This window comes from Lathamus discolor, chromosome Z (genome assembly GCF_037157495.1).
Source record: "Lathamus discolor isolate bLatDis1 chromosome Z, bLatDis1.hap1, whole genome shotgun sequence".
NCBI lineage: Eukaryota > Metazoa > Chordata > Aves > Psittaciformes > Psittacidae > Lathamus > Lathamus discolor.
In genome coordinates this window covers 55,808,126-55,835,944 of record NC_088909.1, presented here as the reverse complement: position 1 = coordinate 55,835,944, position 27,819 = coordinate 55,808,126, and the positions used below count along the sequence as shown (strand labels likewise).

Here is a 27,819-nt window from a genome sequence, read left to right as displayed (position 1 = left end):
GATGCTTCTTTTTTACTGTTGTTTGGCATTCATTCTTAATACTAATTCTGTAGGGCAAGGGGGAAGAATGAGAAGAAGATGAAGGTAGCAAGCAGATGTAGTTTCTATCTGTGCTGTAAACAAGAAAGAATATTTACTTACACCTTACTATTTGTGTTGGAGGTGTTTTTAGGGTCTGTAGGTCTGTATTATAGATTCCTTCCATATGCTGTAGATATATATGAAAAAAGAATTGATAATTTTAGCAGTCAGAAGAAATTAAGGATTAATTTATTAAGCCATCTTTTTGCACCAAAACAGTTAATCACAAGCTTTTTTTTTTTTTTTTTTTTTAATTGAGCTGATAATCTAAATCAGATGTAATCATAGGTTCTCAAGGCTTAATTGAACTAGTATTCTGAATTTTGGACAGCCACAAGCACTTGTACCATCATTTTTGTTAATCCTTCAATAGTTTCACATACTGGGCCAGAGATGGGATGAGAAGACGTTCTCGGAAGATGTGATATTTAACGTCACTACAAATGAAGATAATCCAAAGGTGTGTTTAGATCTCGACTCTGGCAGTAACTACGTGGTGAATATTACTACAGTTTCTTCCACAAACATCCCAGTCTCAGTTACCGTAGCAGTTCAGACAAAGGGTAGGTTGTGTTTTATATTCTCTCTGCTTATAGAAGAATTTACTGTGCTGAAGAATTGACTGTTTTGAGTCTAGCAGACAGGATAACAGGCTGTCTCCTAGACTATCTCATTCTTTATGCTGACTACACTCATGTAGCCATCATCAGCATTTTATTTTTCTGCAAGAGGTTTCTCTGCACACTGTGGCCATTGAATCTGTGAGCAAACAGAGCAGTGGCAGTAAGTGCCCTTCAGGAAGGTTTGGCAAATTCACTTCTTCAGGATTTGTCTTCCTGGCGGAGGCAGGATTGGTGCAGTGGCATTCCTGGCTACCTGCTGGAATTTCAGTCCATGGTACAATGCTTACTGGTTTCTGTTCCTTGTCTTGAAAACTGATTTTCTGCCTGTGGGAGGATTTCCTGTAGCTGAGCTGTGTGATACTAATCCAGATGCGTGCATTATAGATGATGTTCCTATGTTTAGCAGTGATGAGCAGTGTTCTGACAATTTTTCAGTAATTCTAGAGAAAACTTGTTCTAATAGCAGGTTTCTGCAGCATTTTGGTCATGGAAACTTTAATCTTGCTGTCTGACATACTAATTCTGATGAACAGACCTTGGGAAATAATTGCCTTTGGAATCCACAAAAATGCCTTTCCCCCCCCCACATGCTTTTTCCTAAAGGGCATCAGCTGTGACAGATTGTTCTGTGATAACTTTACTTGCATCAGAAGGTCCAAACCCCTGGAACATTCTGTCATTATGACCTCCCTAACTCTGGACAAATAAGTCGTACCTTGATTTCCTGAATAGCATGCTTGGGTTTTCCAAAAGCCATTTTCCCTGGAAAATGTCTGTGCTTTATTTGCTGTGTTTGTTCATTCAGAAATCAGATTCTTCAATCAGAAATCAGATTCTGCCTCCTTCTCAGAACAGAATTAAAATAGCCCCCTTCCCCCCTTTTTTATTTTTTTTTATTTTCAGCTTCTCACATTCAATTAAGTTGAAGAGGTGAAGTTTTTGTAAAAAATTGTTCCCGTTTTTTATTGTCTTTACAGTAAAGGAAGCTTTCAATAATGTACTAATTTTTAATGATACCTGCTTGAAATGGCAGAGAAATGTCAGGGGAACTGATGTGGAAGACAGATATTCGGTAAGTGACAATCTGTATTTTGAATCTAGAAAACAATTTGTAGCAATCACCTATGTGAAAAAAAATTTCAGACACTCGCTGCTAGCAGTGTTCCTCATTCTAATAAAGTCTCATAAAACCTCAGGGAGTAAGCTTGCATAGCAACCTTCAGCAAAGAAAGAAACCACTATCCTCTTTTGTACTCTCCTATTTCTTGTTTATTTTTTTCCCCCTGTTCTACTCTATTTTGCCCTTCCTATGTGTACTTTCAGCTTTGTCATGTTCAGGCCTCAGACAGCTTTATTCCAGTTCCACAGAGACAGTCCACTGCATGGTGACAAGTCTTCAATATTCTCTCATCCCAGGAGGGCATTTCTGCATGAGCTGTCTCTGCCAGCTATCTGCTGTTGTCTCAAATATCTGTGCTGAGGTGCTCAGAGATAATCTAGAAGCACAGGATCTATTTAGAGGAAAATTAACACATTATTAAAATACAGCAGGCATTTTAATTTTCATTAACAGTAATAGTCATGAGAGGTCTTAAGTAAGTAATTTCATGATCATTTGGAACATCAACAACAAAACAAATACACACAATATCCAACTGAAACAAAAAAAAAACCCAACCCCATGTCTGTAAATTTGCCTGGAAACAGAGCTGTCTGTAAGCAGATCCTGGAGAGGATATTTAGCATTTTGACATAGGTCAGAATGACTTGATTTTGACTCGTTGTTAGGGTCAGACAAGGTGTTCATGTGAGGTTACTTCTGTAACTTTGCACCATCTGGGTGTGCGATAGTGAAAATACACTATTACTGGAAGCCTTCATGTTAGCAGGAAATCAAGACTTAGAGGAAACCCCATTATAATAAAAAAGAGGCTAGACTAGGAGGAGAAGTGAAAGGACTAGAGCAATGTCAGAGATGATCAAGAGGGACTGCAATTCATGTGAAATTTAGGAAGCATTTGAATTTGAGTAACTCTCAGTGCCAACACTTTTTGCAGTCTCTATGCAGTGGTGTGTTTTTCTGGTCTTTCTTCTAATTTAGAGCGTGACATGACTGAATGCAAGTGAATTATTGAAACATTGCAATTTCCATGCTGTGATTGTTTGGTTACAGTTTCATGTGCAAGGCCAGCGTTGGTATCAGAAAGAGTTCTTTCATGAAATGATCTTCGACCTTACTACACACAAGCAGGCTCCAGAAGTTTGTTTTGATTTGCAGCCAGGCACCAATTACTCTGTTAATATTTCCATGGCAGCTTTGAATTTTTCATTGCTTGTTTCCATGACAACACAAATCACAGGTAAGTCCTGCCATTTATTTTATATATTTATGAAAGCACCTACTGGGTCTGAGAGGCTCAACTGAAAGAGCATGGTTGACTTAGTGTTGTATGGTGGGTTGTTATAGTGCTCTTTCCATGCTCAAAATTTTCATTGCTGTTTGTTTTCACAGATTTCATGTTGTTGATAGTCCAGCAGCAGAAGAGGGAGAGAAATGAGGGTAGAGTGTTTGGCACAGCAGGGGTAAAGATGGTTTGGTGGGTTAGACAGAAGACTGGTATCTAGAGGTGCTGTTGTATTAGAGGCTAAGTCACTTTTTCAGTAGAAGTTCTCTCCACTGTGGAGACAGTAGCACAACTACACTTCCTATGGGTAATTTAACAACAAATTATCACTAAAGTCTGCAAGGATCCAAAGTGCATAGAGTCCTGCAAGTACCTCAGACAGATACCTTAATCTCTAATTGGTAGAGTAAAAAACACGAAAGGCATTTGAGTGAATAACATTCTGTAGGGGGTGTCTCAGCTTCGCTATTGAGCAAGATATGGCACTGAAATGCTACAGTAAAAACCGTGTGTCATTTTTTAGCTCATTTTTTTGTTTAGAACAGTTTTGCACAATCCCAGTGCTGTCAGATTTTTTGTATTAGGTTGTGAAGTGCAGTGTTTGGTGCTAGTATCATTCTTCGCGTTGGGGCCACAAATTGAAATGGGTAAGAAACATGAAAGTTCTCTGAATGTCTGTAACTCTGATCAGCCACTAGATGGAACCAGTTCTCTTCGATTGCTTACGAAGTCCACCTACCACATGATTGTGATGGTTTTGAAATTGATAAATTACCGTACTTTTAACAGTAAATGTAAGGTTTTTACGTTTCATGAAAGGTAAATATCCCTTTAAACATCTTTAAGTTTCTTAAAGCTACTGTTGAGGATATACAATGACCTGGGGGTTTTGTGGGGATTTGGCAGCAAAATTACGTAGTTTTTGGAAGTTGACTAGCTGTCACTCAGAAGTAGCATCCATGAGTTCATGAGTACATGTAGCTTTGTATAAGCTAATAAGCTGCCTCAGAATTTGGTTGACTGAGGTAATTTTTGAATACATGCTCAGAGTAAAGACATATCTCTTTCATCCTGTGATAAACTCTGCAAGATTGCATCATGTCACTTACTCAGCAGAGCTCTAAAGAACATTTTGCAGCAGGTGCTGTGTGAAGTGGTATTCGTGCAGCTGGCATGTTTCCCTCTCTTCTGACTTAGTGCTTAACAAATGCACATGCACAGCCCCAGAAAAGGTCTTCACATAGAAGTTAGGTCACTTAGAAGATCCTGCTATGCAAGCCATTTTGTATCTGGTAGGTAGTTTTTTCAATAAGCAATAAAAGGTAGGTGTTGTTCTGTCATTAGAAATCTTCATCCAAAACTTGTCATGCATACAATTCATATTGTGAGTTTTTTTAATAGAAGCAAAAAAATAAAAGTCTATATTTTTGTGGTTGAAATTGAGTCAAAATTAAAAAGCCAGCAGTGACCATGCTGCAAAGCTCACTAAATAAGAATTTTTAAAAGTGTTGAATTTGTTGCTATTTCAGTTTATCTGAGATGAAAATGATACAGTTAATATAATTCTTCTGACAGTGTCCCTTTGACTTCCGTGCCTTATGTTTTCGGAATTTCATTATCTATACAAGCAACTTTATTTATATAAAACTAGTTATAATTTTAGAGTAGGTGTATAATTTGCTTTTTCATTTGTCCAATTATTTTGTAATCATGTATGTTGTTATACCAGATGGTTGTGTTTCCATGGTGGGTGGAATGATCTCATCTGCCACCTTAAGTCTAAAACGTGTTTTTTGGCTCTGTTGGGTTTCTGGCTAAATGGTACTGTATAAGTGTAAGATATTCCTTAAGCAAAGAGGCTCTAAGGAATCTGAGACTTACAGAACTATTTTACTCTTAATGTACTGGAGGTGGCCTCATTTGTTGTCCAAGGTTTCATACAGCATCCTTTAACAAATGCACCATCAGTTGGTCTGTTTCCCCATCTGGGGGCAAATCTGGATGTTGTGACTCCTTGTCTTCCACACGCTTCCCACATTTTGAGACTTTGGGAAATCTTGACTGTAGAGTTTGAGCTGCTGTGAAGGGCCATGTCCCAGGCAGTTGGATGAACACTGTGTAAGAGACTTAATTTCCTGACAAGGATAGTCATCTGTAAATTATTAAAGACTGCTGCAGAATACAGTAAGCATGTAAATGTTAGCCATAAGTCTGGGCCTTTTTTCAAAAAGGAAGATTTGAAAGTGCATGTTAAGAAAACTACTTCTGTATGCTGAAGATCTGTATCTACATTTATATCTCCTTTGAATGAGGATATGTTATATCCATAGTATTTCTAAAGAAAAAAAGCAAGCACATGGGACTTACAAGCCTGCTCTTACCCCTAGCAAGTAGCAGCCTTTAAAATTAGTTTTGTGCTGAGTACAAAATTGATGCTGCCCATCATCTTGTGGATGGTAAGTATAGTCTAGCAAATGCTTCATGGATCATTGAAATTCTACTCCTTTCATACTTCCAGTAACAGGCATCTTGCACAGTCTTTTATGTTGTCTTGGCTTATTTTAGACAAGCTCTCAGCACCTGTCTGCTTGAGATAAGACATTGAGTCAACTATGAAAAATGATTAGGCAGTGATTATATTGTAGTTGTAAAAAGATGGTAGCAAGATTGTCTTTAAAGCAAGAGAGTTCGTATCTGTTTCCAAATAAGGAAAAGAGTGTCTTGTGGGTGTACTTTTTCATTCATTATTTCTGTTGGGATTACTCTACTTACACGTGGCTCTGTTCCTTTTCCTTTATGAAGACCATTTGTGAGAGGTTTTCACATATGAATTTAAAAGACTTAATTTTGAAACCACTTGCAAGTGTTTGAAAAAACAAATAATAAAGATGTAATGCTTTTGCTTTTGCTTCTAATGCCCTAAATAAGAGAAACTTCTTCAGTTGAGCTGTTTAAAAATACTGTTGATATTTGAATCTGTTTATATCTGCAGGATATATCTGCAGGCTACATACTCTTTTGTGTGTATCCTCTCTCTCTTGTTATGAACACGTAACTCAGAAAGTAGGCTTGCAAGCAGAGAGTCTAGAAAGTCACTTGAATTAGAAGAATTAATTTTATCATGTACAGAGTATAATTTTATGGAGCCCTGCACTTTCATCTCAGTATGTGAAAAACGTACTACATTACAGATCAGGTTGGGATGACTAATTTGTTTGCTTGCCCATGGATGTACACACAAACGTAAAAGATGTTATTGTTCTGCTCTGTTTGTATGATAAAAAAGATTTACACTCATCCCTTCATAGAAGGACTTTTTTAAAAGTCTGGGAAAAGACAGACAAAACAGATTACTCTGCAGTGAGGAAGTGAAAAGCTGTTGGCGAGCTCTTAGCCTGAGAGTTACTCTGACAGCACATCATGTTCCTTCAGAGAGACAGTCCATGATAGCGTGCAGGTTCAAAGCACCAGTACTGCAGAGAAGGGAGTTTCCAATTTATGTAATAGGGAGCGTGAGGTGATTCAGACCTGAGTCTGGTTTATTTTTTTTTTTAATGTAGGGAGGAAATTAGCTGCCAGTCCTGTAAACACTTTCATATGTATGTTCATGCGTACGCTTTGTATTCCTATGCAGACTGTTCAAATAGTTAAGTGATACTTAAGTTCATATCCATGCCTCCGTTATTTTTCTGACCTGTTTCATGGCAAGAATTTTTCATAAATACTTGTCAAGTCATGATTGTTCCAATCACCTCTATGACTATGTTTAGAAAGCAATTGATAGAGGTGTCACAGTCTATGCTTTACATGCTGAACATACTTCCTTTTTTAATCTTTTCCATCTGCTGCGTGAAGAGGGGGTTCTTCAGTATTGCCTCAGACCTTTATAAATCTATAGTAATGTATTTTCCTTAGCCTGGATGTTGTCCTCAACTAGTTAGTGTAATTAGCGTTAACTAAAATGAATGAAACACCAAATCGAAAAAAACAATGCAAAAATAGGCTACTAATGGGGAAGAAGATGGATTGTATACTCTCTCCTGCAATGAATTTATATATAAAAAGGTCACACATACACACTGCTACTATCTCCATTTCTAAGATACAATGATAGAATGGTTTGGCTTGGAAGGGACCTTTAAAGGTCATCTAGTCCAGTCTCCTACAGTGAGCTGGGACATCTTCACCTAGACCAGAGCCCTGTGAACATGACCTTAAACACTACCAGGGATGGGGCATCTACCAACTCTCTGGGCAATCTGTGCCAGTGTTTCATTACACTTACAATAGAAAGTTTATTCTAATACCTAGTCTGAATCTCCCCTTTTTCAGTTTAAAACCATTACCCCTTGTCCTTTTGCAACAGGCCCTGCTAAGAAGTGTCTCCCCATCTTTCTTATAAGCCCCTTTTAAGGCCACAATAAGATCTCCGTAAAGTCTTCTCTTCTCCAGGCTGAAAAAGCTCAACTCTCTCAGTCTTTCATGATAGGAGAGGTGTTCCAGCCCTCTGATCACTTTTGTGGCCACCTCTGGACCCTCTCCAACAGATCCATGTCTTTCCTGTACTAAGGATTCCAGAACTGAATTCAGTATCTATGTGAGTTCTCATGAGAGCAGAATAGAGGGGAATGTTTACTTCCCTTGACCTGCTGGTCATGCTCATTTGGATGCAGCCCAACTTACAGTTGGCTTAATGGGCTGCAAGACCACATTGCAGGCTCATGTCCAATCTCTCATCCACAAGCAACCCTAAATCCTCATCCCTCAGCCTGTATTGATACCAGGGGTTGCCCTGACCCAGGTGCAGGACCTTGCACCTTGGCCTTGTTAAACCTGATGGGGTTTGCAGGGGGCCACTTCTCAAACCTGTCCAGGTCCCTCTGCGTGGCATCCCGTCCCTCAGGTGTTTCAGCTACAGCAGCTCAGCTTGGAGTCATCAAACTTTGGGCTTAGATCCCAAGAGTTTACTAAAGCTCAGTTGCTTGCAGCTCCACTTTCTGTTTTGCTGAGCTGCTGACAGTGCTACCTTTCATTGACTTCAGTGTTAACCTCTGTGAGACAGCAAGGCTTACTGAAGCAGTTAAAGACATCTGAAATCATGTACCCCACTTCCTTTGTGAGGAAGCAAGGAAACACTTTCTGTTTGAGCTCTGCCTGGCTCTAAGAAGTCACTCAGGAAGCCTTGAAGTTGGTTGTTTCTGGGTGCAGATGAGTAGAGCTGGGCTTTGGATCCTCAGCAGGGAGAGAGCAAAGCAGCTGGGCAGCTGTTGCAGTTCCCATGTCCTGGATCTTACCGGTCTGCTTGCCTTCACATCCTGCCCATCCCAGTGTGGGGCAGTGCAGCGTGGGCTTTCCTGCTGCAGCTCACTCCCAGGTTTGCTCCTTGGCCCCGCATTGCTGGGGTAGGAGCTGCAGGTCCTGCAGCTCTTGCTGCAATAAAGGGGCAGTGCCGGTGAGTGCCTCTGACAGCATGAAAGCTGCAACCAGCAAACTCTTCCCCAGCCTGCCACTGCAAGGAATGGAGTTGATTTCCATACTGTTTGCTTTTGAGTGGATGTTTCACAGATGAGAAGGAAGAAAAAGTGCATTTCCTCATGCCTCTTAGCTGAACAGGCTCCTTGCTGCATGTTCTCTGGGCAGAGTTTGCTGCTCTCCCATGGCGAGTGCTGTGTCAGTGCCTTCCCCTTCGTGTGTCTGAGGAGCTGCTCATCCCAGTGCCGCATGTCCTGTGCAGCCAGGGTAAGGACATTTTGCAAAGCAGATCTCAGTGCCACACAATGCAGGACCCAAACCTGCAGGAGGCAGAGCAGCAGCACAGCCGGCAGAGCTGTGCCTGGCTGGTGGCATGGCAGTGGGCAGTAGTTCCCTTCCCAGTTTTACTGTCACCCTCACTGAATGTGTACCTTTCCTATGAGGAGCGGGAGGGTGTGACGTTCAGCCACAGATCAGGAGAGCAGAGGTCACAGTCAGCAGAAGGAATCACATGAGTGAAATTTCCAGAGATGACCAGTCTTTGAAGAAGGTTTATATGGTCATTTTGTGTTAGATAAGGTCTTGTTTTTTTCAGATTTCTTCCTTTTGTCCCTTCTTTAAGTAATGTCTTTCTCCAAGTTAAAAATCTCTTCTCACTTTTGTTAAGTGTGCTTAATATGTACAGTAAACTTTATTGGCTCTTCAGACAGTAATACGTATGAAACTTTTCTGTTTTATCTGTATCTCTGTTTTAAAATTTATTTTACAGCACTGTTTTTTACTTAGTTGGTTAAAATTCAGTATTTTGGTCATTAAGTTATGAAATAACCATAAAAAAAAAAATCACTTGTTTGAAGGAAATGATTATCACCAAAACTGTGTTACTTCAGCTAGTACTTGGCCTTAAGAGGAATCTTTGATTTGATTTCCCTGATCTTAGGAAGAGTTGGCATTTGGTTTTGGTCTCTCTGGTTATGCTTCTATTAGCATAACCATTAGCATAAGCATTCTAAAATGCTTCTATTAGCATTTTTAAAGCTTTATCATCAACACAAAATAAGGCAGTCTGTGAGGAGGGCTGTGCTGGCATCAAGCTGGCACCTTGTTTTAATAAGCTACAAATTCAGTTTAACAGGTTTTGTACATATCAATATATAGGGTAGGATAGAAATAGATCTATGCTTTCATTTTTCTCCTTACTGTGTATAGGAAACTTACAACCTTTCTTGCATGCATTGTTTATTCAGAGCTAAGTAGTGTTGTCCCAGAGTTACAGGTTCAGAGTTGTACCAAGTGGTCAGATGACAGGAAAGGCATTAAATATTCCTGTTACCACTACTGGAGAATGTCACAGTACTGCCCATGTTCCTTGTATTGCAGCAGTTTGCCTGTGAAGTCTTCAGGCTGCCACAGTAAATCGTATCGGCAGCAAGCAGGAATTTAAAACAAGAAGTAAACAGTTCATTTCCAGGATTAAAGAAAGAAATGTAGTTGTTCCATTGCTTTTACGGTAGCGAATAGGGAACTGCTAGGTTTTTCTGAATGGCATGATTACAGTGAAGCTGTCTTTTCCTCCAGCTTTCAGGCATGTGCTGTGTCCCAGGGCTGTTGCAATGAACTTCCTGGCATGTACCTTCTTTCCTGTTGTCTGCTTTCATGTTTGGAGACAAACTCGGCAAATGCACTCTGACTGTGGAAGACGAGCCAGTACATGAAATGTCCAGGTGTTAGTGACATCGGGTTGCTATGACAAGGAGGTGCTTAGAGTAGGACTATCTTTGGACATATTTGCATTTCTTTCTATGTTCTTCTGTATTTACCTGATGCTGCTACAGGTATGTTAGTCAGTTCTGCTGATGAGGAGTTAAAACATCCCAAAACCTGTAACAAAGACAGCGCTAAAACAGACTGGAGGATCTTGCTTTCTTCTTACAGCTCACCTAGTGCAAACACCCCTTCTTCGTAGCATTCCCCCTTTCTCTCCCACTGTTCTAGATGATATTGTCAGTGTTTTTTCCATGTGGATTTTAAATCTGGAATGTATGATGACCTCAGAGCAGACATTTTAAAAAATGTTGAATTGCTGGAAAAGTGCTTTATTAAAAGTCATAGTGGACAAATACTCTGTGGGGAGTGCCTCCTTCAGTTTCTTTACTGTTTACTGAAGCAAAAATGAAATTAATTCCTTTCATTTATTCTTACTCTTTCTTTTATTTTGTCCATTCCCTTTTCTTACTAAAAGAGGCAGATTGCCCTTGGTATACTTGAAATCTGTAGTAATTTGTATTTCTTACCAGCAGCTAGAAATGGCAAAAGGCTCCAAGCATTAAGAGCACTCTGTGTGTGTGTGTGTGTGTGTGGTGTAAGATTTTGCTCTCTTTTGCCCACTTACTAACACTGACAGTGCTGGATGGCTGCTTATTTTCATGTTCTGCATTTTTCCTATCAAATTACAGAAAATAAAAAAATGAAATTGTTACGAACATAGTCAGCAGTCTTTTTGCCCTATGTTCACCCTTGCACTGCTTATCTGGAAAAACGTATTCAAAACTCTTGCATACAGTGCACGTAATGTCTGGCATTAAAGAGGAAATTCCCAAGTTTTTCTTACAAATTGGAACATTCTCAAGGCAAATTAATAACAGTGTCTCCTGCTGGTACTGGATGCCAAAGCAGAGGAAGATAGGAGAAATGTACCAGATGAATCTATCTGGACAGATGTATTTTCCTTTCACACCATCCACTGGCAATGTATGTGCCAAGGAATGACCGAAATTATAGGGAGGGTTTACAGTTCTTAAGTTCTATTTGCTTATGTTTGCAAGGTGCAAAGGACAAAAAGGTTGCCTGACAAATATTATTTGTTTGTTCATTTTGTTCTGATAGAAATACTGACTGTATATTTTTCAATATCTGCAGTTGCAGAAGTGTTGAAAAGACCCTCTGAAGTAAATACCATTTTCTGTTCTTGCAGGCAGCCATGCAATACACTTCATTAACTCAGACAACTATCTGAAAGAGTTTTCTATCCTGTCTCTGCTAGGGGAAGGCCACTGTGGAACATTAAGGCTTTGCTAGATATAATCTTACTCTGATTTCAATCTTAAACATTCCTAGCTGTTTATAGGAATTGAACTACTGGTAGTTCACCTATAGCATGTTCTTGAAGAGGACCTGTTAAAGGCAACTACCAGGAGGTTCTCTTAAGGATGGTTTTGCCAAGGGCAAAATAGGGTTTTTCTTGGTAGGGATGCCTCATATGGACTATTGTATTTATTTTGGGCATACTCTACTTAAGTTGTTCTTTTCCCATGTTTTACCTGTTTAAAGCAAAGATCATGTAGGCTTTCAAATTTATTTCTAATAGGATACAAAGACCAGGTTATGGTTCCCTCGTGTATGAGAATTTCTCTTTTGTTTGAATCTTTCTTGCCATCCTCTGCACTGGTTTCACTTAGCTCTGTTGAACTGATGATTGGCACTTCAGACACTGTGAAATGGCACACTTGGGCCCTCTGTACCTCTTGTGTACTATTCTAGTGTTAGAGAAATCTGTTTCTTGTACTTTTTAGAGCACTCTTCCCCCCCCCCCCCCCCCGTGATCATTTTGGTTATTAACATTCATTCTGAGATGTACTGATAAGCTCCTCCTGCTACGCAAAGGAGCTTAGAATATATATGAATATATAGAGAGAATTTATAGAATATATTTGTAGTCCCAACTACTTCACTGTTACGTACTTCATACTGGTGAATTTCATCCCATTTCTGCAAAACAGCTGTAAAGGTGATTCAGCTCATCTTGCATAATGTCTTCATTCTGCTTTTGTTTTACACTAACATAGTTTAAGCAGCACAATGCATCTGTATGCACAGGGATTTGCACCATGATTGTTAGCAGAATGCCAGACTTGGTACTCACTTTAGTCTTGGAGGAGCTATTCTAGCAACCTTCCTGCATCCCAGTACTTCTGCTTCCAACATGCTGTATTTTGACAGCTGTCTATTTAGCAGTTATTTACCCACTTAACATTTTTTCTCCTGCTGAACTAATGATTTCCTATATTTCAACATATATGTGCAGCAGTCTGTATTCCAGCTGTTTGAAAACTCCATGTGTCTCAGCAAGACATCATTTTGTCTGATGTGTCTTAGCTTTGACAGATGTTCATTGATTTACTTTTGTTTGCCTCCATGACATTGATTATTCTTTCTAATGGTGCTCTGAAGCTTTGTTTTTTGTACATAAGCACTGCATTTGTTACTCTTTAGTCAGATACCGCATCAGTAGCTTGATAGAGCAGTTTTCAAACAGCCTAGCCATACCTGTAAATATCTGTGCTAGTTCTTTCAGACTTCTGGGGTAGATAGTATCCATGCTTCACGCTCTTGCCCCCTTGGTTGTATATACTGAATCTCTTTTCATTTTTGCTGCCAGGCTGATAATGGTCATTTCCATATGAGTGTGCAGCTGTCATCATTGCCATTGAAATTAGAGGCAGGAGTGTTTGTTCCATTTTCGCCTTGATGCAAATTCCACTAGACCAAATTTGAGCTGTGTGTGTATCCATACTGAAATCCAGTTTAGGGCACTGAGTATTGCTAGCTGACTGTGAGTAGTAACTAAGGAAGTTGCTTTCTTGAAAGCGCATTTGACACTAACAGATACTCCCTTTATTTCTTGTAGTGGGCTGTGTGCCTGGAGTTTCAACTTTTTCTTCTCCTTGACTATTTCAAGTTGGTCTAATAAATGATACTACTTCTTCCAACTATTTCCTGTCTCAGTTCTCCATAGTCTACCATCATTTTGGGGAACCTCTGTTGTTCCCAGTTAGCAGATACACGTCAGTACAGAAGGTTGAGTTAGGGCCGCCATGCCATCATGTTCATATTCACTTTGTGTTTTTCTTGACCAGACTATTCATGTTGCTTGCAGAATTCATCTGTCAGGGGTTTGAGGCTCAGTTAACATAGGAAGTTTTTGGGGAAAAAATAGCTAGGAACCCTCATGCTGAAGTATTTCTAAAATCTCTCTGAAGTGCAGATATTTTTTTATTTTCTAGATCCCCCTTTCCCAGATGTAGAATTTGTTGCAGTAACAGGTTCTGCACCCTTGCTCAGACTTCGGAAAGCAGAAGATCAAAATGGACCGATCAGGTTTGTCTCTGTGCGCTCTTCACCCTTTCAAAAAATATTCTGCAGATTTATGTTACTTACATATTGAAACTTTCTGTGGGAGTTACATATTTTTGTTAGCAGCGGAAGAAAACTTAAGCTGTAACTCGCAGTTTCTTTTCTCTTAGCAGAGTAGTATTTGGTTTCAGACTCTTCCCTGCTTTCTGGAGCAAAATTCTGTGTTTTATAATTGTTTTTTCGCTGTTGTTTTGTGGACTTTTTTTTTTGTGGGGTTTTTTTTTTTCAACCTTTATCCACAGTGAAACCACAGTAGCTTTTTATTGATGGATCCAAGCACAGCTCTACCCATGTGATTTTTTTTTTTTTTTCCAGCAAACTCATGCAGCAGTACTTTTGTTTTGTCTAGGAGACAGAGAAAATGAACAGTATCTGTATTTATGCATATTCTCAAGTAGTGTTTTAATATTAGTATATTACTGTCAAAATATGATTTATACCTTCCTAAGTGCTGTCAGTGATAGAAGGAAAATTGTAACTCAACATTGCACTGGAGCAGAAAATACTTGAAAGCTAATAACATTTCAGGATAGGACTGGTGTAACAACCTGGTACTTAAATCTTTCTAAGGTTGGATACTATAGATAAAACATTGTTTTGAGATGTCTGAAGACAAATTTGATTATTTTGTGGTTGTTTTTTTTTACAAATGGTATCTGTCCTCTCCTGCTTTAAACAGTAAAAATCTTGTTTCAGGGGTTCATTTTTAAAGGCCAGTGATGTATTGTTTCATAGGTGAACTTACGCATTAGATGAGAGGAGCAACGGAGAGCCTGCAATAACTCGTTTTGATGCTCTTCTGAACATGAATGAACATGTAAAGTTAACGTGTATGTCAGGAGAACAAGCTCTGATCTGTACATGCATCGCTTTTGTTCAAAATGTGATGGAACACACAGAAATATTTTAGTTTAAAAACCATTTGTATTGGACATTGACAATAGAAAGCAGTTAAGATGCTACAAATATGTGTGAAAAGACATTGTGAATTAATGAATGATTATTAGTACGCTGAAGTGAGAGCTAATGTTTACTTTTTTTTTTGTTTCACTCTAGTTTTTATCAAGTCATTGTGCTTCCTCTGAATTTGCAGAGCACCTTTATTTGTGACTCCTTTGCTGCTGCAACTTTCTTTAGTAACACCACCGATGTTAAAGGATATGTGGCCGCTGAATTTCGGGCAAAGGATGTTGCTGATAACATGCCAATTTCTCTTGGAGACAGACATTACTATGGGAAATTCTATAATGCCCCTTTAAAGCTGGGAGAAGAGTATTGTGTGTTTTTAAGGGTAATAAGTGAGTGGAATAAGGTAATGCATGTTTTAAAACCTTTTCTTTACACCTGTTGAATGAAATGTTGCTGGGAGAAGAAGAGAAAGATGTTAGCTTTGTGTTAAATATATTCATGATGTTGCAGGGATCTTAGTTGACAGATTAAATCTGAAGGTCTTTAAGTAACACTTGTAATTCCTTACAGATATTTATGTCTTTGTAATGTTGGAGCAACTCTGAATGCCGAAAGGCAAACAATGAACAACCTAAAAATAAAGGGCCATCATAAATATTAGGATTGCAAATACCAAAAAGCTTTGGTTCCAAGCACTGCTTCTTTGAAATGGATCTTAAACCTGTGGCTCAAAAGTACTGGTTTATCTTCAATTCTTATGCTCTTGTATTTTGTATGATTGTTGGTATTAAGGAGTTAAGAAATTCAGAATTATAAATTGAGGGTTGTTGGGTTTTGAGAATTTCTGAAAATCTGATTACTTTAGTAACTGAATTGTGATTCAAAAGTTAATATTTAGAAGTCTGCTTTTTAAAAAAATCTGCTCTTTAATTGGCCCTCAATTATTAATACATGTGAAATCAGCATTTCTGTAATGTATTTTACTTGTGAATATATTCCCATTTGACACATTTCACATACAGACATGTTTCTAATGTGTCTGTACCATAGTCTCCTAATTAGTGTGTTAATTTTTGTACTTCTATTTTCTGATATCCTCCAGACTTCCTTCTGGCTCCAGACCCCATCATGCTGATAATGATACAATGCATATCATACATGCTGCAAAATCATGGCTTGGTTGTGACTTTTTATTGCCATTGTTTCTTAATATACCTTACATATTTTCTTTGTGGTAAGGGTGGGAAAATCGGTTCAGATAAAATTTTGTGGACACAGTTAAGCTGTTCCCTTCTGTTGAGTCCACATTCATTTATCCCTTGCTGAGATTTGGAGGCCCTCAGAAGAGTGTCTGCTGTGCAGTATTTATTTTTCAAGATTTAAAATGCATATTTCAGTTGTGCAGGACAATAAGATGCGTTAAAAGGCTGGTTGGACGATCTGAGGAGATCAGGGGGAATAAACAAGGAAGCAGTTTGGACGATAATGAAAATTCGAAGATGATAGAAATTACTGTTTTTCATATTGATTAATTTGGCAATTGGAATACAGGGATAATGGAGACCAGGGGAGGATTTAGGAACAAATCGTAGAATCATAGAATGGTTAGGGTTGGAAAGGACCTTAAGATCATCTAGTTCCAACCCTCCTGCCATGGGCAGGGACACCTCACACTAAACCATCCCACACAAGGCTCTGTCCAACCTGGCACTGAATTCTTAAATGAGAATTTACTGTCATTATCATGAAAACCTTATTTCAGTGGAACAACTTTTCCTTTGTGTGGAAATGTCCTTCTCCATGAGGGACTACTTAAATAACTCAGATCCATCGGTTACCTATTTTAATCTCCAGTGATTACTTTATAGATTCCATGCTGTGCAGAGAGTCCAGGCTTATAGTGAGGGGCAAGAACTAAAAAACATCTTTGGAGTTTAAACTTACTTGTGAATAATTTCTTTAGCATAGCTTTTGCTCAGTCTCAGCATCAGGTTTTTTTGATCAAACAATTTATGCCTGTAACAGAAGTAAAAGCAGGACTGTGAAAGGTGGAGATGACATGCAGTCTTTTCAGGAAAAAAGCTGTGAGCTCTTTTGAAAATTGGAATCAAAGTGACTCCTACTGTGAGAAAAGCCTGCTAAAATTAGGCTAATAAAAAGTCATCTGAGAAAAGTGAATATGCCTGGCAAAATGTTTTCTTGTTTCTGCAGAACTCTTTCAAGTGTACATATGTGGAAGGAGAGGTTCTATCTCCAATTTAGATAACTTGGAATATCCAGAGACTAGAGCCAGCCTTTCATCAAAGCTCTATTTCTAATTCTGTCTTTGTAGTTTATAATCTTTACAGACAAGCTAGAGGCTGCTATCAGGGGAATAATAAATTCTACTCCAAATAGCAGTAAAATACAGTATGTTGTGGATGGCTGCTCTTGCAGAGGGTGTCAATGATAGTAAATTCTTTCCATGAGAAACAATGATTTTTATGTTTTCATTTTCAGGTGAGAACACAGTCCTGTGCTGTTTGGGCACAAATTAAAAGTAAGTTGATTTTTCCTTCAGTGGGAAAACAGAAGTTGTCATGGCTGTGCTTGGCAGCATGATCTAATAGTTGCTTTGGCTGTTTCTAAATTTGCCATTAATTGTTGGTTGACTGTGAGGACTGGAAAAGTTAGTGGCAGAAAATACGCATTCACCTTGCGTAAGAAAGGAAGTGGCACCACTAGAGTCCCTAAAAACTAAATTGTGCTTTTGAGTTGGAAGACTTACAAATTGGAGTTTGTAAATGCAGTGACATTGAAGAGTGAGACGGTACTTTGGAATGAGACTGAATCATGTGGTGCATGGAGAGCTTGAGGTGCGTCTCCTCCCCTTGTTCACAAAACCGATGTCTGACTATTGCTATTACTGATCTGGTGACAGTTGTGTTTTTATTTCTAGGTTGCCTTTTGTTGTTTATTCTTATTGCTTAGTTCATTTACCACCACACTTTTAGAATATAGTTTAGGCAGTTTGTGGTTGTGGAGACTTGGCTATAATAAAGGATTCCCTAGGTTTCAGGGCTCTATTGCTAGAGCTGTATAGGCGACAGGTATGGAAAGACAGAAAACTGTCCTCTTCTGAATTTGTCATTTTTCTGCTTACGGAGCATCATCAGAGGCTGCCTTATGTGTAGGTGGGTTTGGGGTTTGGGATTAAAAGAATGACCATTAGAAGATGGGAGTAGGCCAGACCAGGCCTTTGGCTTTCTATTGTAAATCTGTTTGCCTTCATATTGAATATAATTCTAGACAGTGTCCTTTGCCTAATGTAATTCTGGAGCTGGAGAGGATGAGAGGGTTTTTTTTGTTCACTGAGTCCTTTGAGGAGTATTTCTTAATTCACATTGTATGGAAGGAAAATCTGTACATAAATCTAAACCAAATGGGCATGTTTCAGATGGTGTCTAGACAAAGCTACATTGTATGATAAGTCGTTGTCATAGACCATGGTAGGAAGCTGTTAGAAGCACACTTTTCTTCTGTCCCAAGTAAAATGCATTTTGAGGATTTTTCACCACATGCATAACAATGTTTAGGGAAGACAGTTGTGTCATTTTTATAGACATCTGACATCTGCTCTAGAGGTGCATAAATTCTGTATGGAAACTGGTGTTACAGTGATACGAGGACAAGTACAACTTTTACCAAAATTGAGTATGTCTTTAGGATGAGCATAGTCTCCTTGTAGGGTCCTTGTCTGAAATTCTTTATTTTACTGTACTTACAGTAAGTTTACAGGTGTGGTGCTGCACAGATACAACCCTTGCTTCACTGAGCAGTGTTAGGGAAGGATGGTAAACTGGTCAGGTCTTCCTTAAGGCTTTGTATGACATTTTGTGCTTCAAATCCATTGTTGAGGGTGTTCTGGTTGCACGCCTAATCAGTTTTGTGCTGTACATTCAGATGAACCAAAAAATAATTCCAGTAACAGAAGTTACTTTCCTGATATTCAGGTGCTTAGATTCTTATTTGGACATATACAGCAATTTCACTGAAAAAAAAATGCTGTTCTCTTGAGAATTTGAATTTTTGCTAAAGTATTAAATACCCATGCTTGCAAGATTTAACAGCAAGTGGAGTTATGGAATCTTGCAGAAATAAGATCCAGCATCCTAGAGGTCTGTGGGAAGCCCAATAAGGAATAGGTGACCTTTGACTAATGCTGAAAATGGAATAGAGGTGGCTGGAAGGGATTGATTGAGTTCCTGTCTTCTCAAGTTACCTTTAACAGTACTTCTGAGTAATTCTGGTTTTGACAACAAATCACTGTTAGCCTTCTGTTCTATCCCTGTGTGACTTCTGATATTATGGGCTTGGGTAAAGTTGTTGATGCCAGGTTTATTTCTATTCTGTCACTTGGAAAAAAGTATAAATAAATAAAAGAATAGGAAGGAAAAGTATTGCTTAGACTGTACAAATTTTAAAGGAAATGCATTGAGCCATTTAATAAAGCACTAGGATTTTCTGGCACCAGAGACCACTTTGGAATATGATTTAGACTGAAATTGCCAGTGATGAGAGGGAAAAATGTTGATGTTGAGTATCTGAATTTTAAAAAAAGGAAAGAAAAGAAAAGACAGGAAACTGAGGAAGGGAGAATCATAGAATCACAGAATAGTTAGGGTAGCATAGTTAGGAGTGTAATTACTTTTGAGAAATACAGCATTTAATCCTACTTCCTCAACTGGATGGTCAGCTCCATTACTACTTGACTGAGCAGTCAGTCCAGCATCTGGGTTTTGTTAAGAGTACTGTAGCTTTGAGCAGACTCAGTTACTGGACAGAAGCTACATTATTTGGTATTTGTTTGAATTGTTTCATATTTTCTTTCAGATTTATCACCGACTCCGCAATACATGACTGCTGTTGGATTAGGGTCAGTTGCTGCTGTCTGCCTTATACTGTTTCTGACATTCTCAGCGGCTCGGTATGTATGTATTGTTATTAACTCCAATTTTATAGTCCTCCTGCACAAGGCTTGCATGTTTTTCTTGCCAGTCTGCTTGGTTTAGGCTTATTAGAAACTATTATCATATTAGAAGCTATTATCAAAAGTTCCTTCAGTGGCGCAAACGCTGCCATTGCTTAAACTGATGCCCTCTGATGTACTTTTTGTATATTAGGAGCCAATTTCTAGTCTTCCCTACTTTATTCAAAAGGCCTGAAAGGACAGTTTTTTGGTAGCAGTTGATCTTGGACACAATAAAAACACAATAAAGGACACAATGCAAACATGTTAGAATGTGGATTGATTTATTTTTGTTTCATGATCCTTCATGCAGTAACTTTCTAACTGTCTTTCTGTCAGAGGTAAGACAGATATGTGCCTATAAGTAACCGTGAATGTCTGTATGTGTAAAATCTCTTGACTATGAAGTATGTCTTTGACTTTAAAGTACATCTTTTGTTTTAATATGAAGACCACTCTTAAGAGTGGTCTTCTGTGCCTTGAAAGGTCAGGATCCCCCAGCTTGGGAGCTGGGAAGTATAAAACAATGATCAGTTAAGATTTTTATTTGGCATTCTGAAATAGAAGGAGCTAGTCTTCTACAGGGCTGGAGAAAGTAGAATTATTCGGATTGTCTGTAGTTGTCTAAGTTTCAAATCGGTTCTTACAATCTAGATTCCAAACTAAAGATTCCATGGTGTCTGTCTTTTTGTAATTAAAGAGAGGGATCTCAGGGTTGCCTTGGCAATAGGATCCAGTGGTAACTTGAGCTTGCAGTCTTGATTGTTTTGAGATTTTTAGAAAAACGTTGTCAGATTCAGTTTTGACATGTGAGGCAGAAGGACCATTAACTAACTGCCTTTGTGTCTAAACCAGCATGCCTGGCAGAGGGCTTATTGCAGGAGGAAGGGCATCCCTGGGTTGTCATGGTCTGAAAGGCTCCTCAGTTATTACAGTTTCTCTTGTGAAAATGTGTCAGAGGAATAGAAATACTTGATGCTAATTGGTGTTAAATCAATTAGTATCACAGTGATTGAGAGCTATTTAAGATAATAGTACTAGAAGATTCATGTGTGAGTCTAAACTAGTTGTGAGTGTAGAGAAAATTAAGTACTGAACTTCCGTTTCAGTCTTCTTTTAAAAGGAGTGAGAACAAAAAAATACCCATACTCAGGGAGCTGAGTATGTTGAGTACATTTGACAGGAGTCATGCTGTAATATAGTGTAATGTTGGTGGATGAGACTTGATAATTCAACAAGTATCTTTTAGGCCCATATTCCCCTGTACAGAAAAGTTCTTGAGTCCATTCACCCATTTTAGAGACCATCAGGTAGAATCCTTTGCAGAAATTAAAGTTGCCCCATCTCAGTAGGAGGCAGAGAAGGGAAATCGCAGATGTTAGTCATGGGATTCACAGTGCTCTCAAGTAGATACAGTGCTGATAAATAAAAAATACTCTTAGTTTTAAATAAGCATCAGTTTCATGCATTTCTGATTAAGAACGTAATTTGAAAACACATGCAAAGTCAGCCTTTTGCCCTGGCCAGTTGTAAAGCCATGGCCCTGTTTTAGACAGTGTACTCCAAGAAGGATGTGGCCTGTCAGGAGAAAGCGACAGGGGAGCTCAACAAGAGAGAGATGAGATCTTTCTGATTTCTGATCTTTCTGAACTAGCTGTGACTAGAATAATGTGCTAGTAGGTTGCCTAGCCTGGCAGAGAAGAGACTGCCAAAACACATGATAAACAAGTATACAAAGAACCATTATAGAAAGACCAACTTCCTTCTGTCTGTATTTCCTGTGATACGTGTACCATCCATGGGCATTACACCTGTGTGCTTCTGAACAGAGGAGGAGGGGCATGGAAAGAGATTGCTGTGAATGCTATGAGACTTTGGCTCCTGGGTAGTCTGCAAGAGCAGGTTAAACATAGTCAGGAATGACACAGCTACAGCTGGTCTTGCCGTGGCGTCAGGTGAATGGTCTTGGGTTATTTTTTGGCATCCCTGTAAGCTTTCCTGTTCTGCAGCTTCTGTCACAAAAAACTGCTGTATTCAGCAGCTTGCCACATGTCTGCCACCTCAGGGGTTGTATTACCACAGTGGGATAGATTTTGAATTCTTACTATGATGGTTGCTGACAGCAGTTTTAATTGTTCCTCAGTGAGTAGAAGTCTGACACTGGATTCACAAAATGCACAGCCTGACTACTAATGTCCTTAGATATTACGAATTTTTTCAATAACAACTACAGGCTAATGCATTTTTTTTTTATTAAGGTGCTTTGTCAAATACTCACTTGCTTCATTCCTCTTTTAATTCCTTTTATATGTGATGCCCATAAGGACAGTGCCAAAACTTCAGGTTTCTGAAGATCTGCACTGGACATGAGTGTTGTCAATGCCAAGGGTAACGTAGGTCAGGTAGTGATCAGACCCCATGGGAATGCTTCCTACTCATCTTGTGCTAGCTGTAATATTCAGAATTGATACCAGCAACCTTAGGTCTTCAGAAAACTTCAGAAGCTCTGTTGTTTATCTCATCATTATGAATGATGCACATTCTCTGTCAGGTCAAGACTTGAGTCTTGAATGTTTTTTAACTATTTTAACCGGATTTTTTTCTCTTTCTCCAGCTCTTATCTCCACAACACAGTGAGCTCCCCACCTGCTGCTTTAGCCTGCGAGGCTGTATATTTATCTGCCACAATGGACACAGCACAAATGGGGATTACATCGTCATTCCTAGAGACTGAAAATGTCTCTCTTCTCTGATGTGTTAGCCCTTCAAGTCAGCATAGCGAAAATGCACTATTCTTGCTAAAGCCAGCATCCATTGAATAAAGACGTATCTGCATAGCATATGGATACTACAGTATGGGCAGTTGAAATGTGTGTTACTGGAAGTGAGATATTTATTGTCCCCCCTTGTTTCCAGGTGGTGTGGTATGTGAAGGAGGATCTTCCCTCACAAACAGGTTTGTGTCAGGGACATTATCGTGCATCCTGTGTGTTGGCCAAAGGCTTTCAGCTATTCCAGCCACATGAATGCCTGATAATGAGTGTATGTATTGTACCTTATTACATGAATAATCCCCTGATCCATTTGAGACTGTTGTGAGGATCAGCTGCTACTTCACATACCTTAGGACTTTACAAGAAAAAAAGCACTGGTCAACGCTTATGTCAGATAAAGTGCCTATTGTATTTCCAAGTATAAAGGTAGAAGATGTTCATCAGTCACAAGTAATGGTACTTCGATAATAAGTACGGAGTTGTTAGCCATAAAATTGTCACATTTAAACAGTGTCAGCAACAGATATGTTCCAGAGGCATTGCAATCATTGCTCATAGCAATTAGCAATAATTGCAAATAATATATCAATCTATAAAACTGCAGTTTGCCAAAACGTTGGGTAGCCTTAATGGCATGTGAAACTAAGTTAAGTAAGGAGCTACCTGTGTTAAATGCAATTTTGTTAATCTCTGTACTATAATTACTTCTGAGTAGAGTCATTACATCATTATCTGGTTTATGAGCTGGTGTGTAACATCTGGTTAGAGTCACTTAATAAAGTACAATTAACCAATTTCCTGCAGCATATTCCCAGTTAATATTTTTTCTTTTTGTAAGAAAGAATCAAATCCCTTTGATTATTTCCACTCCTGATCAGAAGTTGCTTTGAGATACATTAGCAAAATCATTCTGTTAACTGGTGAAATAAAGAAGCAAGAGTTTTGGTTTTTACGTAGGTTTTTTTTTTCCATTTTTTTCCAAGTTATGTTTTGTGGTTTTTCTGTTTGAATATTAATAATCACCCAGTTTTGGAATTCTGAGTGTTCCTGATTCCTGCTGGCTTTATAATTTTAGACTGGTTGTGTAATTCCCTTTTTGGTCTGTTAAAAGGGTATTTTAAAGCTTAACAGCAGACTTCATAGCAGAGAGGAATTACAATCAAAGTTACATGAGAGAATTTTTAACTGCTGTGGCTATTTGGGGTTCTTTTTCAGATCTGGGCAGATATAATTTCTGTTATCCAGCATTTCTACTGCTTATTATATCTTCCTTCAAGTTCAGAAGTTTTCTGTAGTTAGTAACTGAATAAGAACACCTTTGTCTATGTTAGTGATTAAGGGTTGGTAATATTTTCCTTTGCTGATTGAGAAAGAACAGCTTAACTGTTCATACTGAGAAAGAACAACTTAACTGTTCATACTGGGCTACTGTTACTTATTTTTTTTTTTGTTTGTTTCTCTTGTGGAATTCATTCTCACACATTCTGCTCATAATTCCCTTTCTCAATGGAATAGGTTGCTAAGGTTTGACATAGTGGCACAAACTGCACCACTTCATTCTTGGTTTATTCTCCTGCTGGTCCTGGAATAATGTTCATAAACAGCTGTTACTGAGTAAGGGAGAGCTGGAGAGGAAGGAAATGATTTGAAGAGACAGACATGACATCCTCTGTTAAAGAAAACTTCTTTCACCTTTTACTAAGACCAGCAGTGTTCTTCCAGTACATTATGCAGGACCAGGAGCAGAAAGTCCATCTTGTCAGCGGGTGTAGTTGGAAAGTTAGAGGTCTTCATGTAACCTTCAACAACTGATTTATTTTCCGTGTGACTCTTCTTCACCTAGCTTGTCTTTTCATAATGTAAAATTTTCAGAGCAAGGTTTCTTCTTAACAAATACCCACACTTCTGCTTGGGCTTACATAATGTATGTAATGACTTGTTTGATCATCTCTGCACAGTAGAGCAGTGCAGCATATGGTATTATGGAATAGACTGATAAGGACAAGTGATGAGGTAGGACTCCCTGCCATCTTAAGTTGTCCAAAATAGCTAATGTCCTGTAAGTTTCTCTCTTTCCCTTTTTAAGTTTCCTCCTCCTTTGTCACTCTTACTAGACTCACTGGCTGTGAGCCTGTTTTCATCTGTCATATGCTTATCTTTCTTCCATCTACATCTGTTTCAGTTTAATGTGGGAAGTGTAGAGAAATAATTTAGCTTTGTGCTCCTCAGATAATTGTGCAGATGTTGGTTCATTTGTTGTAGTCCTCTTTCAGAAACATTGCTCTATTGCTCCCAAGCTTTCCAATTATATTTTTAGAATTCTTTTTAAGAGAAAGTAAAAATATTCAAACGGTGGGAAATTAAGAAGTAGCTAGATTAGAAAAAGATTGTTAAAAGTCCTACTTAGAAGAACTATTGTAGGACCAGACAAAAAGCACAATATGAAATTATAGTGTCTGTAGTTAAAAATACAGTTGTAGAAACAGGCTAGTACAGTGAAATTGTGCAGCTAATGAAGGCCAGTTTTCTGACATTTCATCCATTGTGATAGAAAGGGTGTGACTGCAAATAAAAACTTTTAGATTTCTGATTTACAAAAATACTTCTTAGGAAAAGATAATCCTAATAGGTGCCACTTTGAATGGGGCTTTGGAATTAGAAGTGTGTCTTTAGGGGTACTTTTGTTGCTCAGACTTATAATTCTTACACACTGTATGGAATGATCTAGTGGCTCTGTATTTTACACATAGCATCCTGCCAAACTAAGTGCAACATTGACATAATCACACCCTCACAGTCTGAGAAATTATAAAGTCATTGCTCATGATCCTTCACAGTCTGAGAAATTATAAAGTCATTGCTCATGATCCTTCACTGCTGTTCCTTGAGTTAACACTGAAATTCTCCTATTTCTTCCAATGTTTTTTACTCTGCTTCCTCAGATAAGTGATTCACACCCAGGCCTAGTAAGGTAAAGCCAACTGAAGCTGGTCTGCCTCTCCTTCTGATCTGTACCCATTCGTGGTGCTATATTGAGAAACTGGTTTAGCTACACACCAGTGCATTATCTCTGCATTATCTCTGAAGTGTTTTTGTCTGTAGAGGAAACAGGATAAACAATGCTGTTTAAGCTTAAGTCAAACCATTTTTTATCTTTTATTTTGTAATAGTGAGATAACATGCAGGTTACTGTAAAAGTCCAGCATTTATGCATATAATTGTAATGGGGTGTCAAATGAAAAACCTCTTATTGTAAAATACACTTTCTACTTCATGTCACTAATGGGTCCTTTAAATCTTCTGATGAGATTTCTTTGTTCTGGGCATGATAGAGACAGCCAGAAGCTATCCAGGCTTGTTTGTTTGTTTGTTTCAGTATTTACAGTCACAATCAGTTGTATGTACAGGGCCAGATCTGAGGGCCAGTATGCTCCTTGTTTCTACACACGGTCTCAGATTTAGCTCTTCTTAGTCACCATTCCTTTTTCCCAGGTCTTGTACTATTTTGCAGAGCCGTTTCATATGCAGCAGCATTCAGTCAGAGAACAGCGTGAGTGGGCAGATCCGTGGTCTCTAGTTCAGAAGGAAGTATTTCTGTTCCTTGTAACAGCATTCCTAGGAAGTTACAAAAGTGCCTGAAAAATCTAGGGCTGGATTCCTAAGGATGACTTTCTGAGAGGACTGTGAAATTAGTTGATGATCTCAGTACTGAGCTCTAATGGAAAGGGACAAGTGTCAGCGTTGCAAAAGCACACCTCCACAACTGTAGTTCCTGGCAGCCGGAGAAATGGCTCTATGGACAGCAGAGACACTCATTCCTTTTGGCTATGTCAGAGATACAGTGATGGTATCTGTGGTATGGCTATTATGGATTTATTTCCATTTTGAGGCTAAAAAAAAATGGCACCTTTACAGTCACAAAAAAAAAAGGTGGACCTGCTCTGAAGTTATCGCCTTCCCTCCTTCCGCAAATGTTTGTGTGTATTTTTTCCAGAAATACTGCTTTTGTTCCTGTAGTTTTGCTGAATAAGGTAGTGTGAACTTTTGTATGTGTTTTCCCACCTAGAGGCAGCACTATTGATGTACTTCAGTTGCAGTTCGTATTTTATGTTCCTTAGTGTCCTTGTTGGATCACCATGTTGTGAAAAACTATAAAATTATGTATGAATAATATATGTGTGTGTATGTCTATGTAGTTTGTTCTGTTTCTTCTGTTTCACTTAAGAAGTAGCTGAAAATACAGTCAGAATTTGACAGCAAGGGTGGAGAAGTTCAGTTTCTGCCCCCAAGAGTATAAAAAGATTAATAAAGTGAGAGCAACAGAGAAAGGATTACAGAAGTAAAGTCAGTTCTTAATAGCAGGTAATTTCCAAAGGCCTGCCTTTTTCTGAGCAGCTTTTAGCCTATAATGTTTTAGCTTGACTTTGAAGACAATTCATATAAAATTCTCTCCTGCAGACATCCTGGGAGAAGCAAAAAGAGAGCAGAGTGGATTGCAGTAGTCTGATGAAGATGTTTCCAGCTAATGGGCACAAATGAGCTATGCCAGTACACTGAATAAAGACTAACGTAACAAGAACATGGCGGTGGTCTAAGTCAGTTCTCAGCTTTTTCTTTTAGCTGTATAAAATAACCTACACAATTTTGCTTTTGGCTAATGAAGATGTGTCATTTTGCATTCCTGTGAATTCTGACCTGTTCTAGGTATTTTATTTCCATGGGTACAATTGGCCAGTCCTTTACTAGAACCTGGAATAGGGTTATTCAGGCACACAGAAGCAGAGCTAAGTGAATGTGGAATGCCAAATGAGTAGCAGCTCTAAATAGAAATTTCTCAGGAGTGCTTCAACAGCAGTTCTTTTTTGCAATATTCCAGTCTTTTACTGGGAAATGAATAAAATGTGATTATTATGTGATTATGCAGCATGTTTCAGAATGGTGATTTGAGTGATTTGTGGCTAAATGAAATCTGTCTCCTTCCAGTTCTGTTAAATACTACCTTACCCCTTTTATTCTTCATGGCTTTTAATCTGCCAGACCTTAATTTTTATTACAATAAACAGGCTCAAAATTGAGCATACATCCAGATATTCTGAGGAATTCCGCTTTCTGCTGCAGATTTTCATTAAATTCCCTTGAAACTGTAGAATTACTCATGTTCTCACCCCATGTCACTTCTTTCTAAATGTAGTGCAATGGTGTATGCTTAACATTGGTTCAGAATTTTCTCTTACATTTTAACTTAAGCCAGAAAGATGAGAACAGAGAGACAAATACATTGCACATTTTCACAAAGAGATTGAAAGGAGTAGCTGTAAGAAGGATCCCTAGTGTGGCCGCAGCAATACCCAAAG

The 27,819-nt window shown here is 38.6% G+C and overlaps 1 protein-coding gene across 5 annotated transcripts in view; it reads left to right on the top strand.

The window, feature by feature from the left end:
* Positions 1–27,381, top strand: part of SUSD1 (sushi domain containing 1) — a 47,580-nt gene extending 20,199 nt beyond the window's left edge. For 4 of the 5 annotated variants that reach the window (XM_065662696.1, XM_065662699.1, XM_065662698.1 and 1 more), the window contains 8 exons: positions 455–644; positions 1,682–1,776; positions 2,878–3,064; positions 13,645–13,738; positions 14,831–15,086; positions 17,183–17,222; positions 19,556–19,649; positions 22,306–27,381. In XM_065662696.1, the coding sequence (XP_065518768.1) occupies positions 455–644; positions 1,682–1,776; positions 2,878–3,064; positions 13,645–13,738; positions 14,831–15,086; positions 17,183–17,222; positions 19,556–19,649; positions 22,306–22,444 (1,095 nt within the window). In that variant the 3' untranslated portion in view covers positions 22,445–27,381. The remainder of the gene's footprint in view (positions 1–454; positions 645–1,681; positions 1,777–2,877; positions 3,065–13,644; positions 13,739–14,830; positions 15,087–17,182; positions 17,223–19,555; positions 19,650–22,305) is intronic. The other variant, XM_065662697.1, reaches the window with a different exon arrangement.
* The last annotated feature ends 438 nt before the right edge of the window (positions 27,382–27,819 follow it).